Source organism: Oryzias latipes, chromosome 24, assembly GCF_002234675.1.
Source record: "Oryzias latipes chromosome 24, ASM223467v1".
Taxonomy (NCBI): domain Eukaryota; kingdom Metazoa; phylum Chordata; class Actinopteri; order Beloniformes; family Adrianichthyidae; genus Oryzias; species Oryzias latipes.
Window position 1 is genome coordinate 10595496 of NC_019882.2, and position 16392 is coordinate 10611887.

The window sequence follows — 16392 nt, forward strand, 5'->3', positions numbered from 1 at the left end:
ATCAATGTGGGGAGTTGACATGATATGGAAATGGCCAGCGCTGTCCAGGTGTTCCAGCTTTCCCACAAGTCTCGAGTCTGAGTGCATAGCTGAGGTGAAACCAAATTCATGTTTGACCAACAGATGGTTTCCTCAGCGGTCTGGGTTCTTGCTGGGGCTTTTAAGGTCCATCACAGGCTCACAGTAAACAGGCTCCCAATGTTCTTTGATGCAGAGCAGCCTTTGGTCAACTTTGGTGTAAAAACACTAAAATGTTGGTGCCAAAACTAAAGGAAAGCCTTTTCCTATTTACACTGGTGCTGTGGTTGTACCTCTTGGGTGATACATCTGTGAACACCAAAATAAAAAAACTAGATGATGTTCACCTATTGTTGACCGCTTTTGGCTCAAATATGATAACACTTTGACATTATTTTAGGTAGGTCTTTCTCATTATCTTACCACGGGTGGCCGTGCTGCAGCATTTGTAAATGGGAGGTGGGAGTCCCATTTTTACACAGAGTTTTTTAGAAAAAGATTAACCTTTTTATGATGACTGGACAATTTTTCTCTAAAGGTCGACTGGGAACATTTTGCAGTTGTGCGGTGGCAGTCCTGTGACAGGCGGGGAGGAGGCCATTACGAAATCTGCGACAGCCAGACAGCAGAAGCTCTGACTGGACAACGTGTAGATGTCTGCGGGTGCAGAAGCAGGCCATTCTGCAAGTCTGACTGATGCCTGACTGACTGCCCCCATCTACATTCATGATCTTAAAGAGCATGTAGAATCTTGAAGACTCTGCCGATGCCTTCTCACAGCGCAGTGGCAGTTACTGTATTTGTGACTGTAGCCTAACTGTTAACATACATACTAATACGTGTGGTACACTGGTACCTGTTGTACCGTTACGTACAAATAAATCCTCTTCAAAACATACAGACACTTGTACGGAAAATCCATTTCCCACTTGCTCACACAGAACATGCATGTAGCCCCTACAAAAACATTAACAGGGGAAGACTATTCAGGCATGAACTCTTACAAGGGACACCCTGTTTACATGTAACCCTTGTGCTATTCTAGGCACTTTAATGTTGAGAGTTGGGTCATCTAGACCCATTAGACAGAGCGCTGAACCTTTTTTTCTTCAATGATTTGTGATCTTCACTGGTGTCCATGGATTACATGAAATCTTTCCACCTTTATCCACCTTTGCCATGGTAGGGAGAACACATCAATGTAAGGGTGGGGTCATCTAAGATAGCACAAGGGTTAAAAAGTTCACACTTGTGGAAGCTGCCCAGGTAGCCTTGTGGCCACTCAGTAGCTCCACTGAAACAAGTGCCTGAGGTTTCCCAAGGAGGGGTAACAAGAGCAGGGACACACTGCTAGGTATTTGTCCCACACATCCTTTTTACACTGGAGATGTTATTGGTGACACCCAAAATAACACACGCTTTTTGACCTACTGTCATTCTTCATCCGTTTACGCAACAAGCTGATTCTGATGCAAAGAAAAATGACTTTGCAGCGACTTTCTCCACTACACTTTATTGAGGTGCAGTCTTGCAAATTAGCATAAGGCTGCTTTTCTCCGCTTCAGAAACCCTTGGAATTAGGTCAGTTGCATTAACGGTTGAAGTAGTCGAAAGAAAGAAAACACTGGAGCCAAAATTCAGATGGTAAAGAGTTAATCATGCAGGTCCCAGGACTTAAACTTGCAACCAGTTAATGGAAAATTCATGTCATGAAGTAGTCATCCACTATTTCACTGTTGCTTTTAGAGTTAACAACAACAACAACAAAAACCTCATGTTTGTTTTTGATGTGTGTACTTTTATTTAACTTTATTTCTGCGAGGGACACATGAAAGTTAATTGTTCAAATGGACATTTTCAGGAAATTAAATGTAACAGTCTTGTTAGGTATAAGAGGGTTTTTTGAAAGGGACAATTTTCAAGATCCCACTAAGGGAATGACCTCAATAATCATATTGTAAGGTTTATTTGAACTCAGACAAACCTGATATAACTGAATGTATGCAGGAGCAAGAGCAGATTAGGGGAAAAAAGTTTGTTCTGATTGGCCTAAAATGAAAGAACAATGGCTAATCCATAATAGGGTTTATATCCCACTCTGATGAAAACTGTATTTTTGGTGTTTTTAACATGTTCTTGTTTCATCTTTCTCATGATGAAGAAAGAAAATTGAGCTTAAAGTTGCATTTTTGAGGTTTTTCTTTTTTCAAATCATTGAGAATCAGAGATGCATGAAAAAGAGATTATTAGTGACATAGAAAATGTGCCGAGCACACAAGCTCCCTGCTCCGAGCTCTCAGCAATGTGGAGGGGGTTGCTTCACGCCAATGTCCCACCCACAATTCATAGGCAATTTTGTTTTTGCAGGGGTGTTAAAAGCTTTTAGTGCAGTATTTATTATTGATTTGAAGTAACTGTTGTCACTAAGCAGTTTAATGACACATAGATTCCTCCTGTATGGTTCATTAATAGGGAGAGTCGGACTCACCGGGTGTTGGTAATGGAAACTATCCCTGTGGTCATCAAGTCACTTTGTTTTGAGGAACTGAAAATGATGAAACATGCTCATCCTCCGCAGCAGACGCGTCAGCATATTCTTCTTCAGTGGGAGTCGTCCACGCATCTCCTTGACTTTAAGCTATTTAAGTCCCTTCCAGCTTGCCGACGGTCGCTCAGCTTTCTCTGTGACCTTCTCACGGCTGGGACCTGCAGCTCAAAGACAGGTATGGGTTTGGTTTAGAAAATCTGTTTTACTAACTTTTCTTGTGATCAAAACTGGATTTCAGCTTTCTTCACCTGTGTTACAGCTAATAGGTGGTGTGGCAGGACTTTAGCAAAGTGTGAGCAGCTTCGATTTGTTTTTTTTGCAGGTGTAAACCTCAGACCATGGGGGACTGGTCTTATCTGTCTCTGCTGCTGGATAAAGTTCAGTCCCACTCCACAGTGGTGGGGAAGATCTGGATGAGCGTCCTCTTCCTCTTCCGGATCTTCGTTCTGGGTGCTGCTGCGGACAACGTGTGGGACGACGAATCGTCTGACTTTTCCTGCGACACTTATGAACCTGGATGTAATTACCTCTGCTACAATCACAGCTTTCCCATATCTCACGTGCGCTACTGGGTCCTACAGATCCTCTTCGTGTCCACGCCCACCCTGTTGTACCTGGGCCATGCTGTGTTCATCGTCCACAGAGAGAAGAGGATGGTGGAGGATGGGGATGCGCTGAAGAAGTCAAGGTACACGGATGATCGAGGGAAAGTGAGAATAAAGGGCATCCTGTTCTGCACCTACATGACCCAGCTGATCTTCAAGATCCTCTTGGAAGTGGGCTTCACCGTGGGTCAGCTCTACATCTACAAGTCACAAATCATTTCCCTCTATATCCCCTGTGACGTTGAGCCTTGCTCAAAATCCACTGGCGTTGAGTGTTACATCTCCCGCCCCACAGAGAAGACCTTCTTCATCTTCTTCATGTTTGGAGTTACGGGCCTCTCCGTGCTCCTCAACATCATTGAGATCATCTACTTGCTGTGCAGCAGGAGGAGAAAAGCCACAAAACGGACTCTGAGGCAGCAGTATGCTCTCAGCTCACAGCAGTACTCAGCCAACCCTGCTTGGAAGTCTGCGGGTGGGCTATACGTTGGGTTACCAGGACCAACTCCCCACGTTCTGTCAGGCATGGATGACACAGGAGAGGACTCAAGCAGCAAGGAGAAGAAGAGCTGATGATTGTTGTGGATCAAGCGCAGACAGTAGACAGCTCCAATTTTGCTAACCCTTTTTGTTGCACTGCTACTGTTAAGTTAGGGGTGGGAGGGGCTGTAAGCTAGAGGGAGAGCATGTAAACAGAGAGCTCTCAGTAATTGGGAGGGGAATTTGGGCCAGGTTTACTCTGCGCCCATAACTCAGAGAAAAATTTCTGATGAACTCCTGCCGCTGCAGAAACTATGTTTTAGAAAATGATAAGTTTTTCTATTTTGGCTAAAAACAGCATGATCATCATTAAAGACCACTGGGAACGCTTTTACAATAGGAACACTGACTGAATGTCAATTTCACTGCTGTCTATCAAAGGCTTTTGCAAATAAAGAAAATGAGAAAATCAAGTCTCTGTGATGTAAGTTGAAAGCTAAAAACTTTAAATCTAAGTATGCTTTTTTAAAACATTCTAGTCAAATTATTTGATTTCAAAATATAAATAATTAGAAAACCTTTTTTTTGTTTTTCATTTATTGACAAATTTCAATTATTGACAAAAAACAAATGATTTTATTTTAACAAAAAGTTGGTCAATGTGTTAAATCAAATAAAACAGGTTATATTAAAAAGAAATTTGATACATTCACATAATTATATTGGGGGTTTGCATGGACCAATACAATACAATTAACATAATGTGTAGGAGCCCTATTGAGAAAAATGTCCTGTGGGTGTCGCTGTTTTCATGTTTTGCTGTCAATTATAAATTGGTTGATGATCTGACCACACACAGGTGTACATGAGCCAGATGGAGAAATGGTTTTTGACCGCTTGTGCGGGAAATGAAGCAAAAGAGTAGTCCAATCCGTTCAGTAGTGTAAATTAATAAAAGAAACAAAGTAATGCAAAGTTGATCGGAGTAAAAGACTCATTTCTTTTCGTCGTATAAGGAAACGACAGCCCGCTTGGCGTCAATCAACTCTGGCGTCGCACATCTCAGTGTATCAAAGGAGCTAGAACTTAGTTAAATAGTTTCTAGGCCTTTAGCTCCTACATAATGCATTAATGAACTTAGGTGAAGGCACAAAATATGATAAAACACACTTTGACCCAATTCACCTCGACTATAAAGAAATAAAGATCAGAACTTCTGACCACAACAGGAAATCTTTCTGAAAGCAAATATGTGCCAAAACTTAAACACGTGTTTTGGCACATATCTGCCTCAGTAAAAGAAGCGCATTTTGGGTACGAATGAATTTAGCAAAAAAATGTCATTAGTTAACTCTTTTTAGCATTTGTTCAAATTCTCTTCTCCAATATTTATCTGCTTTTGAGGTTCTAGATTATAAATGGAGTCGAGAACAGAGATTACATTTTGTCTTTTACTGCCTTGTCCTGAAGCTGACAACCTGGTCTTCAGAGAAAAATCTTACTCTAAACACAAGGAAAACCATGGAGATCATCCTCGACTTCAGGAAGCATGGCGCTTACCCAGCCCCCCTCCATATCAATGTGGAGAGGGTCCACACCTTCAGGTTCGTCTGGATCATTATCTCTGTTGACCTCTCCTGGACAGCCAACATCACAGCAATCATCAAAAAGGCTCAGCAGTGTCTACACTTCCTGACCTTCTACCACTCATCCATCAAGAGCCTCCTCACATACTGCATAACATTACGGCAGCTGCCATTGCAGACAAGGAGAGGCTGCAGAGAGTCGTAGAGACAGCTCAGAAGACAAATGGGACACCTTCTCCCTGACTGACATCTACTCCACACGCTGCCTCAGCAGGGCTCAAAACATCATCAAGGAAACACCCTGGCTCAGACTTGTTCAACCTGTTGCCCTCTGGGAGGCGCTACAGAGGCATCCAATTTAAAATAAACAGACTCAAAAATAGCTTCTTTCCCAAGGCAAAAACCATACTCAAATCCAAAACACCCAGATAAAATTTGCCACAGCACTTGCCAGTGTATATGTCTATGTATGTGTATATGTACATGTGCTTATTTAGGTGAACTGGTCAACACTTCCCCCCCCTCCATGCTGTTTTAGCACATCTGACATGTTTATATCTGTACATATCACTCTGCACATTATTATAAAGAAAATAATAATTAAATTACAATGTAATTATATTAAATATATAAATATACATATAGTTATATTACATTGTTTATACTGACATGTTTTATATTATACTTTGTTAGATTTGCTTTTGCACTAAAATGGAGACTACTCCAGTTTCATTGTCCAGGTGGACAGTGACAAGAAAAGCTTTCTATTCTATTCTATTGGTGGATAAACTTTAACAATTGATTGTTTTTAATCACTTCCACCACTAGGTGGCGCTATTGACTGCTACTCAGTTAACTGTGATTTCTCAGAGGGACCATTCAGTGTTGGTAAATGTCACCACACCGATCACATGATCAGGAACCTTTTATCAGACAGTTCTGTTCTCCAGGACCTGCAAGGTTTATCTGGAAGACCTTTTGCTGCTCATTTTAGTAGTTTCTTTAGTTTTTTTTTTTTTAAAGAAAAACAATGAAACCATATAAAAATGAAATAGATCATGATTAAGGAAATTAAAATCAGTTCCAATAGTTCAAGATTAGGTAGATAGATAGATAGATAGATAGATAGATAGATAGATAGATAGATAGATAGATAGATAGATAGATAGATAGATAGATAGATAGATAGATAGATAGATAGATAGATAGATAGATAGATAGATAGATAGATAGATAGATAGATAGATAGATAGATAGATAGATAGAGGGAGAGAGAGATTACATATTTTTCAAGTTCTTTAATTGTTAGCAATTTGTTAGCAACCTCCCTTTTTAAATTAATGGGAAAAAGTTATATTTATTTTAAATATCTTCATAAATCTCCTGATTTGATTCATTCTCAAAAAGAGTTAAATAAATAATGCTTTCTTTTGGTTTAGATCTAGTCAATGAGCCCAAATGTAGGAATTATTTCTTTCTATCAACTTCTGCAATAGTGACTTTCTGTTAAACAATGAGGAAACTGAGATGATTATAGCCCACAGTTTAATAGTTTATATTATTAGTTATTCTTTATAATGGATGGCACAACATTTTTTTACCCACATATTTGCTACAGTATATCACAACTCCAGTTATGTTGGCCTAAGTTTTTAAATGTTAAAAATAACAGGATCAGTGTGGTTTTGGACCTGTCAGCTTTGTCTTCCTGCATTTTTTTCTTCTTACAAATAGTTTAAATCTAAAGTTTATACGTTCGATCACTGCAGAAATTATATTAATGTTTAAATAATACTGGAAAAAAGAGAAAAATAAAAAAAACGTAACTGTGTTTTGATTTGGTCCCTGAAAAGACTAACTCCGGCCCTGGCCCTTCCAACCTTCTAGGTGAGCGGCTGCGCGTACAACCCCGCGCGCGCGCGCGCACTCTCGCGCCTCCCCCCACAGGCTCTTGACGTGGATGTGGTCACGTGACTGGACCTCCTCTTATAGAGTAACTTTGACAGTTTGGTTCAGTTCGGCTGCGGGGCCGGTGCGCGAGTCCAACCCCTCCCCACAGGACTGAGACACGGCGGACACGGTCTCTCCGAACGTCCAGGTGAGTTCTACTACAGTCCTGACCAGAACCAGGCAACTCTTCTTTCTTTCTTAATGCAACATCTTCACCAGTCTTCTTGTTGAGGACCAGATAGATGGAGGACACTTTCTCCTCTCAGTGTGCGCTCAGGTGAGCGGTTCTGGACGGGTTTCTCCGTGGTTCCCTCTGAAGTGGATGTGGGTTGTGTGGTGGAGAGGAGCCTTGGGCTCCTCCAGAGGACCTTGTCAAAGCTCTGTAGCGCTTTGTGCTGCTTTCTCTGAACTCATTCATGCAGAAAGTGGCGGGACATTGTGTCTCCTAACAGTCAGCAACTGTTCTTCTCCTCCCGGACTCCTCAGGAGTTGGACCCTGCAGAGCTTCCAGATAAGTGAGAGCACATGCAGAGAATTGAACCAGCCTGCAGCTTCCTGCTCATCCACAAAGGTCTTTCTTGTGAGGCCCACTCTGAGAATCTTTTTATGTGTCACATGCACCAGCATTTAATGTCCTGTTGGGTTGTTTTTTTTGACCTGATGTTTCCATGAGGTCAGTAAAGTCTGCAGATCCTCTTTTTTCATGATTTACAGCTGGGGTTTTACATGATGCACCTCCAGTGCTTCTGTCTGACAGTCAGAGTATCTGAAAGCCTTTCAAGGACCTGTTGTTGTATCAGTCACATGAAAAAACAACATTCTGCCTCCTGTTTCTGCATCTGTATTGCAGCAGGATTTCTCCTGGGCTCTTGATGCCCCGACTGAACCCCGTCACAGCACAGAGGCTCGGGCGGCGCTCAACCAAGCCTCCTTGTGTTAGCTGTCGGCATCTTTTTTGGTCTTTCTGTCTTTCCTCTGGGGCCACATTCTGGCTCTTGACGCTTACATTCTTTTCCAGTTTTTTTTTTATTAAGGTAATTTTGTAACAGAAGTGGTTTGATGCATATTTGCACCCAAATGCGCAAAGGGATTAATGCACATTAAGCGCCAAAACTTTTACAGGATGAAGACCTGAAGACCTTTAGGGACCCAGTCAGCTGGAACCAACCAGAACCTTCAGTGTTAGAGTTATTTTTTGATTTGTGGCTCCACCATTGAAAGTTCTGATCAGTTTTAAAACCCAACTGTCTGAATTTATAAGTTTTGTCGCCTTCATTTCTGCTAAAAGTGTCTAATAGAAAACAAGATGATGAGAGTAGTTCCACAGCGCTTTGATTCAGCAGAATCTGAATGTGTTTTCCATTTTAATTCCTTTTTTCCAAGCCAGTCTGGATTTAAAGTGAAGCTCTTAAGGAAAAGAACAAAAACGTGCTCTTTGTCCCCTGCTCCACTAATTGGATTAGCTTGTTGCGTCATTAAGCATTTCGTTTGGTCCCCTTAAGTTCTCCTTAATTACATAATCCTTCAAAAAAACAAACAAAAAACTAAAGTTCTTTCAATTGAATTAATTGTTTCCATCAAACATATTAATGTTTCTCAAAAAAGAAAACCTAATTTTAGAGGATCTCCACATCCGATTTATGATTGTAAATTAGCAAAACCCAACTAAAATTAAGAAAACGGATTATAATGCAACACTATTTTATGCAAAAACTAGAAGTTGGAACAAACTGAGAGAACAGTGAGTGGAAAAGTGAATTGAAGCCACAAATTTTCCGTCCAAAGTAATAACTCTCAGTTATGTTTCCTGTAAGATCTTATCACTCTCCTTTGCTTTTATCCAACGTCTGGCTGCAACTCAGCCAACACTGAAAGTTTGTTTGACTTCACGACATTGTCAGTTCAACTTCTCTCTTTTCTTCTTCCACCAGCTAACACTCCCCAACGATGGGTGATTGGAGTGCTCTGGGTCGTCTGCTGGACAAAGTCCAGGCCTATTCTACTGCGGGTGGGAAGGTCTGGCTGTCCGTGCTCTTCATCTTTAGGATCCTGGTTCTGGGTACCGCAGTGGAGTCGGCCTGGGGTGACGAGCAGTCGGCTTTTAAGTGTAACACCCAGCAGCCTGGTTGTGAAAACGTCTGCTACGACAAATCGTTCCCCATCTCCCATGTTCGCTTCTGGGTGCTGCAGATCATCTTTGTATCAACGCCCACGCTGCTCTACCTGGCTCACGTTTTCTATCTGCACAGGAAGGAACAGAAACTCAACAGAAAGGAGGAGGAGCTTAAAGCCGTTCAGAATGATGGGGGTGATGTTGACATCCCGCTTAGGCAAATTGAGTTAAAAAAAATGAAGTACGGCATTGAGGAGCACGGAAAAGTGAAGATGAAGGGAGGCCTCCTCAGAACTTACATTGTGAGCATCTTCTTCAAGTCTCTGTTTGAGGTGGGCTTCCTGTTGATCCAGTGGTACATCTACGGCTTCAGTCTGAACGCCGTCTACACTTGCGAGAGGGACCCGTGTCCTCACAGGGTGGACTGTTTCCTGTCGCGGCCCACAGAGAAGACCGTCTTCATCATCTTCATGCTGGTGGTCTCTCTGGTCTCTCTGATGCTCAACGTCATCGAGCTTTTCTACGTCTTATTCAAGAGGATCAAAGACCGCGTAAAGGGAAAGCAGCAGCAGCAGCAGGCCGGGCTTTTCCCCGGGGGAGGAGGAACTTTGAGCCCCACCCCCAAAGAGCTGTCCACCACAAAGTACGCTTACTACAACGGCTGTTCATCCCCAACCGCCCCCATCTCACCCATGTCCCCTCCAGGCTACAAGCTCGCCACAGGGGAGCGTGGAACCGGCTCCTGCCGGAATTACAATAAGCAAGCCAATGAGCAGAACTGGGCCAACTACTCTACGGAGCAGAACCGGCTGGGTCAAACTGGTGCGGGAAGTACCATTTCAAACTCCCACGCACAAGCCTTTGACTTTCCTGATGACACCCATGAGCACAAGAAACTCACATCATCAGCGGGACACGAACTGCAGCCCCTGGCGCTGATGGACCCCAGGCCGTGCAGCCGGGCTAGCAGCAGGATGAGCAGCAGAGCCCGACCCGATGACCTGGATGTCTAACGGGCCCTGGCGACCTTACCGTTCTGCCTGGCCGACAGGATGTGAGGCTGCAGGCGGACAATCAGGCAACACTTGATCAGAAAGGGTCATGAAGAAGGTGGGACTAACCTCAATCACTGTCCTCACGATAGAGACTGTGTGTCAGTCAGAGACATTAAAGCTTCAGTGTAACACTTTCAAAAGGTACAACTCGCAACTATTTTGTCTGTACTGTAACTTTGTAGTTCCATTAGTCCAGCTTTAAAAAACACAGCAGCCATAGGGCTGGTTCAGAACACGGAAAGCCGGTTCATCCTTTACCCATAAGTTTTCAAAATCTTTAGACCACCGCCGTGGAGCTACAGCCGGCGAGGGGCAACAGAGAAGGAACAACAAACAAGGTGGAGGGCATACAAGAGGCAGGGCCATCTGCTCGGATTTAGGAACCTGAGCAGAGCCGCCTCCTATTGACACACGTCTCTTTGGTATTTGTAGCCTGCACTATTTAGTGAAAACACTGTACTTGGTGGGCGGTGCATCAGACAGCTTTTGTTAACCAGAGAAACACATTGATAAGTCTTGTAGAGTAGGACCCCCCTCTGTCACAGAATTGATTTTAAAACTCAGCCCTGATGGAGTTGGTCCTCAAATGCTCTGAGATCTTTGAAACCAGCCTCGTTCAACACTCTAGGTTTTGGTTTGTCAGGGTTTGTTCGTATTCTGGCCCCCTTGATGACTTTGCTGCCTTCTTAACCTTTAACTCCAAACTAACCTGCCGACTAACGGGGGTTTATCTAGTTCTTAGTAAAGCTTATAGTGTTTATTGTTTGAACATGCAGTAGACCCACAAACAAGCCCTGAACAACCAGGACCTGTGGTGATATTCCAGGGTTGTACGTCCAGATAATGGATTCTGATCCTTTACTGGTTCTACCGTTGCTACAGACAGAAGTCACCATTTAGTCCTCTCTAGGACCTGATTGTAAACAACTTTTTGAAACGTTCTGAGCAGCGGTTTCCCTAACCAACCATGACCTTCAGGGAGGCACAAACCTTTGGTTGCAGTAGAAAACTGCAGTTTCAATGAACAGGTGCCAAATATAGTTGGGATACAGGACTGTAGTCCATGCGATACCCCTCTTGAGTTCTAACTGAGAATTTTGTCAAAAAAACTGGAGTCGTGGTTTGGTGAAGTTTTTCTATGCTCTTCGTTGAGTACTTGTCTTAAACAGGTCTTCATCTCATGTGGAAGATCAGGATTATTGCCCTGAATCTGCCATATAAAAAAAACAATCGTCTTCCACCCAACCCCCTTTCGTATTAATTGAACACCAAACCAAACCGTTTGCCTTACAATCGCAGCCGACTATACAGTGGATTCCTGAGAGACTTTGAATCTGTGTGATGACGTGCTTTTGTTTCACGACTTTCTTGTTCCGTGCGTCACCGTCACCTAGCGCTCGGATCAAGCTCGGATTGAGCTCGTCTCTTGAGGCGAACAGGAACTCTGAATGTTGAGTATTGTAGGGTTTGTTTAACCGCTGCTGCCTGACACATAGAGACGTAGTACTGTAACTGTAACTAGCTGTCCAGATGAAATGTGAGTTTGTAGACTAATTTTTAGTGGTGTGTGTTAACGTCTGCCCTGGTAGCTCCACAGCTGTCCCTCCCCTCCCGTCCTCATCTTGACCTGTTCATCATGTTGTCGGTACTCATGTTTTGGATGTTTGCACTGAGATCTTGGTGTTAGAAGATGTTTTCTGAAGCACGAGTTTTCTTACAGACATGTTACTAATTTATTGTACAACACAAAAGTCAGCCACACACGATGTCAATCACCTGGTTTCACAGGGAGCTGTGGCGCACACCAGTGACAGAACCGGACCAGTGGTCTGTCGCGCGGTGCTGACCCACGAGGATCCACTGTTGTACAGTGAAAGTGCCTGATAATAAAAGACAGAGTCGCTCTTTGTATCTGTGAAATGCTTCTCTAACCAATAAAGTTTTCTTTCTTAAATCCTGACTGTGTCACCTTTTTTTGAACAAAACAATAGTTTGATTTTTTCTCTCCAAAAATTTGGATTCACAGACGAGACCAGATGTTTCCTGATCACTAGGTATCTTGTTTGTGTTTCAAAGCTAACAGTTCTTTTGGAAGTTGACATTAAGGAGTAAGACAAATGAACTATTCTGGTGGGGTGAGATGTTTTGGGTTGTTGGTTTAAATTCCTGCTAGGCTATTTCTGTTTGGGTGCTTGTTGGAGGTCTAGCTGTCTGGATCAGGCTCCTCTTCCTTGTATCCTCCTCATCCTGTAAAATCCCATCCAACAGCTCGATGCCCGGAAGTGCTGTAACTGGAGTAAAGCACTGAACCACAGAGTCCCGCTTGGCTGCTTCAGCTCTGACAGAGCATCCAGGCTGGAGGTCTCATCACTGCAGAGCTTTGGGCTGCCACATTCCTCCCAGGCCACCTGCTGTTACTGACCGCTGTGCCGAGAACACCGTTTGCCTAAAATCAGCCTGTAATGTGGAGCCGCCACATGTTGGGTAACAAGTTGTTCCTGATGAAGTTTTATTGTTTGACAACAGAAACTCAGCATGCAGTGGGTTATTCTGCACAATGAGGTGTGTCAAATTCTGCACATCGTTGTAGATGATGGTCTACGAAGATCTGACGAAGCTTCCAAGTCAAAAGCTTGCGTGAAAGCTTCCAGTTTACTGTTTAAGAGCTCTTAATTGAAGGACGTGCAGAGCTGAGGCCTGAAGACCACATGTGGCTTACAGTGAGGGGGCGGAGCCACAGTGGTGGGGTGGGGGTTGGAGGGGTTCAGCCTCATTAATGAGTGAAGACCTTCCAGCAGACTGAGCAACTACAGAGCTGGCTCTCTCATCACATCAGTATCCAGCAGCCCTGATCGGACACACAAAGGCACATCTCCAAAGTCCTGCCTTCAGTTAGTTTTCTCTGTCTTCTAGACTCCGTTCATCTGCTCTTTTAATGATCAACTTGTTGTTTTTAGCCAAAATCAAATAATCTGTGTCGTTTTCTAGGACATAGTTTCTGCAGTAGTTCATTAGGAATCCACCTCTGAGTTGTGGGTGGAACCACTGGTGCAGATCAACCTTGCCCCTCTTTCTCATCGCTGAGAGCTCTCTCTTTACCCTACAAGTGGATACATCAGAATGGAGCGGAGCAGGGATTTCCGTGCCCCACCCAGTCTATTTTCTATGTAATTAATACAATATTTTATCGTCTGCTCCTGAGTCAGATTTAAATAAACGTCAGAAATGCAATTTTAAACTTAATTTTCCTTCCATACTTCTTCTATTATCGGAAAAATGGCACAGGAACATGTTAAAAACACCAAAAACAAAATTTTCATCAGAGTGGGTCTTTAAAGGTTTGACTGCTGCTCAAAGAAAAGGGTTTCCATATTTCGTCTTCTGCGGTTCCTGTAAGTCGAGCACATTAAAGGTGCACTCCCACAGCTGCTGGCTCGCACCAATAAAGTTTTGCAGTGGGAGGAAGGCGGGCGTCAGTAGGTTAGATGAGTTCATTTTCACCATCTGCAGAGCGGACATCAGAACAGTCAAACATCTGGTCAGCAGAGCATCTGGACATGAGAACGTTTCATCTGCTTTGTGCAGCGTTAAGATAGGTTTAACAAATGTAGTAATGTGAAAGATGACCGACAGAAATGTTACGTCAGGGTGTGAAAAGCAAGTGGACCCCAGAAATTTACACAGGTCAGGATTAATGCAACTGAATTTAATGAGAATCTTTTAGAAGAACCCAAAAAGGTGAAATCTCCTTAGGAAAAGTAATTCTGAGGAAAGATGTTTAATGTATTCAAGTGTCTCGGCTTGGAACCTTTACTGGGGGTATCACAACAAATGACAGTCAGGACAGAAACACCCTAAAAGTACATAAGAGGAAAAATAGAACAGTTATGGGGCAGGAGTAAATCCCTGGTTATGAATGCAGTGTGATCAGAATCCAGAACCCAAAACAACACGGGAAACAAACAGAGCTCTAGCGAAGGAGAAGATTCTCTGGCAGAGATCTGCTCCGTGAAGTCTACTTATATAGACAGCGAGAGGTCGATCACCCGAAGAGCCTGCTGGAGCAGGATCACAACCTGGTAGTTCCCTGGTAATGAAAGAAAAGCACCCAGAGGTCACTAAAAGAACTTGAAACTGACAACAACAAAAAAACAACAACAAAAAAGAAACTTTAGCTTCCAATCCAAACCACATCTGAACTGTTTTTCAGTAGAATCATTTGAAAAAACAAACTCATGAAACAGCTTGTACAAAAGTGATGCTTCCTTTATAATCATATTTGAGAAAAATCACTGCAACCAAGTGTTTTCTATAACTGTTAGTGAGAATTCTACACCTGTCAGCAGGTGCTGTAATTCAACGTTCCAGAGCAAAAATGGATCCATTTGTCTCCAGTTTTGATGGTTCCCTCCACAGATGACGTGTTTCTCTTCCTTCCACAGATGTTAAACAGGTGTTGGATCAAGGCTGATAGAGAACAGTTCAAGGTTTATTTTCAACCATTCTTGGACGCTTTAAGCTTTTTGAGTTTTAGATCATTTTCCCGTTGGAAGATCCAAAAATTTTGACTAAAACCAAACTTTCTGACTTCAGTGTTCTTTGATCATACTGAGATGTCATTAAACTTGCAGAGATTCAAGGCTTTTTGTGTCAGATGCAGAAAAGCAGAACCAGAACTTCGTCCATGTTTAGCCGAAACATCTTTGTTTCTAAATAATAAGCTGGTGTTGTTACCTGACAACCCATTAAACAGACACACTGACTGATTTGATGTTCAAAGGCACCAACAGAATGCAGACTAGCTTTTCAGTCATGGAAAAACCCGTTTTTAAAATTTATTTTCAGAAGTTTTAAGTATTCTGTCTCTGCCAGTTTTGTTGGTTGATTTTGGAGATGAGATAAAAATTTAGGACATCTTTCTCCGAAACGTACACCAGTGTGACTCATAGAGAAAATACCTGGGTACTAAACAGTGCAAGTGAAGTTTTATGTTTTTTAACAAAGGTGTGTGTATGAAATGAAGATCAAACATAAAGACACAAAATAAAAATGTATAAAGTCACAAAAAATCAAAGACAAGGTTAAAAGCATGTGAATGTTTTCTAAAAAACTGGCAAAGCTCCACAGGGTTTAAAATATGTGTCGTAACTCTTATGTTTGTTTTAAACCTAAAATATAAAAGCTAAAAGCTTCTTGAGCCCTTTACGATAAATTTTGAAGGAAAACATCACTAATGGGGGTGTCATTCCAGCATCGCTGTGAACAGCTGATGTGATTGGCAAACTCACTATGGAGGCCAGGGACTACAGAGGGTTAAGTGCTGCAGGTTGATGTGAGGCTCTGCAGTAGGACACTGAGACACTGAGAGCTGATATTGCATAAGAGTTCAGCAGGAGCTGGATATCAATATCTGTTCAGAGAAAGAATGAGTCTGTTTACCTGCTAGACGTCTTATCAAGTTTGCCTGCTGAGACGTTTCACCTGCACATGTCTGCAAACACCAAGTCTTAACGCCTCCTGAAGATACCATTCTGGTGAACAGCAGCTCTGGTCCAGCATGTCTGCAGCTGCAACAATGAACCTGTCAGCCGAACTCTGCTCTGAAAGCAGAACTCTGGTGAGGTCAAGCACTGAAGCAGCCAAAGGAAGGTGAGAACCTGATTTCAGGGGATCATTTTCATCCAGATGCTGCTTAGTTCACTTCAATTGAAGTCGGTGGTGTTTAAGGGTTAAGTTAATCAATTATACCTACATGACTGAAAAAAGGAGAAAATGATGATCTTTTTTTTTTTAAATAACTTAACTTTTTTCAAGGATTTCAAGGAACAGATAAAGCCTATCCCATCCACTGTTAGGCAAAGGCGCAATGTACACCCTGGACGGGTCGCCAGTACATTGCAGGATCAAATTTAGGAATAATTCAGGAAGAAATTTCTGCTGGCAACACCTCACCACCAACATTCCATTGTGTTTGCCTTTCAGATAAATTTAAGATAAATGAGGACCAAATGGGGACTAAACTTGTCAATGTAAACAT

At 42.6% G+C, this 16392-nt stretch overlaps 2 protein-coding genes across 2 annotated transcripts; both read left to right on the plus strand.

Moving 5' to 3' along the window:
* The first annotated feature begins 2559 nt into the window (after positions 1-2559).
* Positions 2560-4124, plus strand: LOC101173275 (gap junction Cx32.2 protein). Its single transcript, XM_004083627.4, has 2 exons — positions 2560-2741; positions 2889-4124. The coding sequence occupies exon 2, from the start codon at positions 2905-2907 to the stop codon at positions 3742-3744; it is 840 nt and encodes a 279-aa protein (XP_004083675.1). The 5' UTR covers positions 2560-2741; positions 2889-2904; the 3' UTR covers positions 3745-4124.
* A 3088-nt stretch (positions 4125-7212) lies between these two features.
* On the plus strand, positions 7213-12315 carry LOC101170140 (gap junction alpha-1 protein). The gene is made up of 2 exons (XM_004083534.3): positions 7213-7335; positions 9119-12315. Exon 2 carries the CDS (start codon positions 9135-9137, stop codon positions 10311-10313), a length of 1179 nt encoding a protein of 392 aa, XP_004083582.1. The 5' UTR covers positions 7213-7335; positions 9119-9134; the 3' UTR covers positions 10314-12315.
* Positions 12316-16392: the final 4077 nt, after the last annotated feature.

Excerpts from the sequence above, each read along its gene's own strand:
- LOC101173275 (XM_004083627.4), top strand. The coding sequence starts at position 2,905 with ATGGGGGACTGGTCTTATCTGTCTCTGCTGCTGGATAAAGTTCAGTCC.
- LOC101170140 (XM_004083534.3), top strand. The coding sequence starts at position 9,135 with ATGGGTGATTGGAGTGCTCTGGGTCGTCTGCTGGACAAAGTCCAGGCC.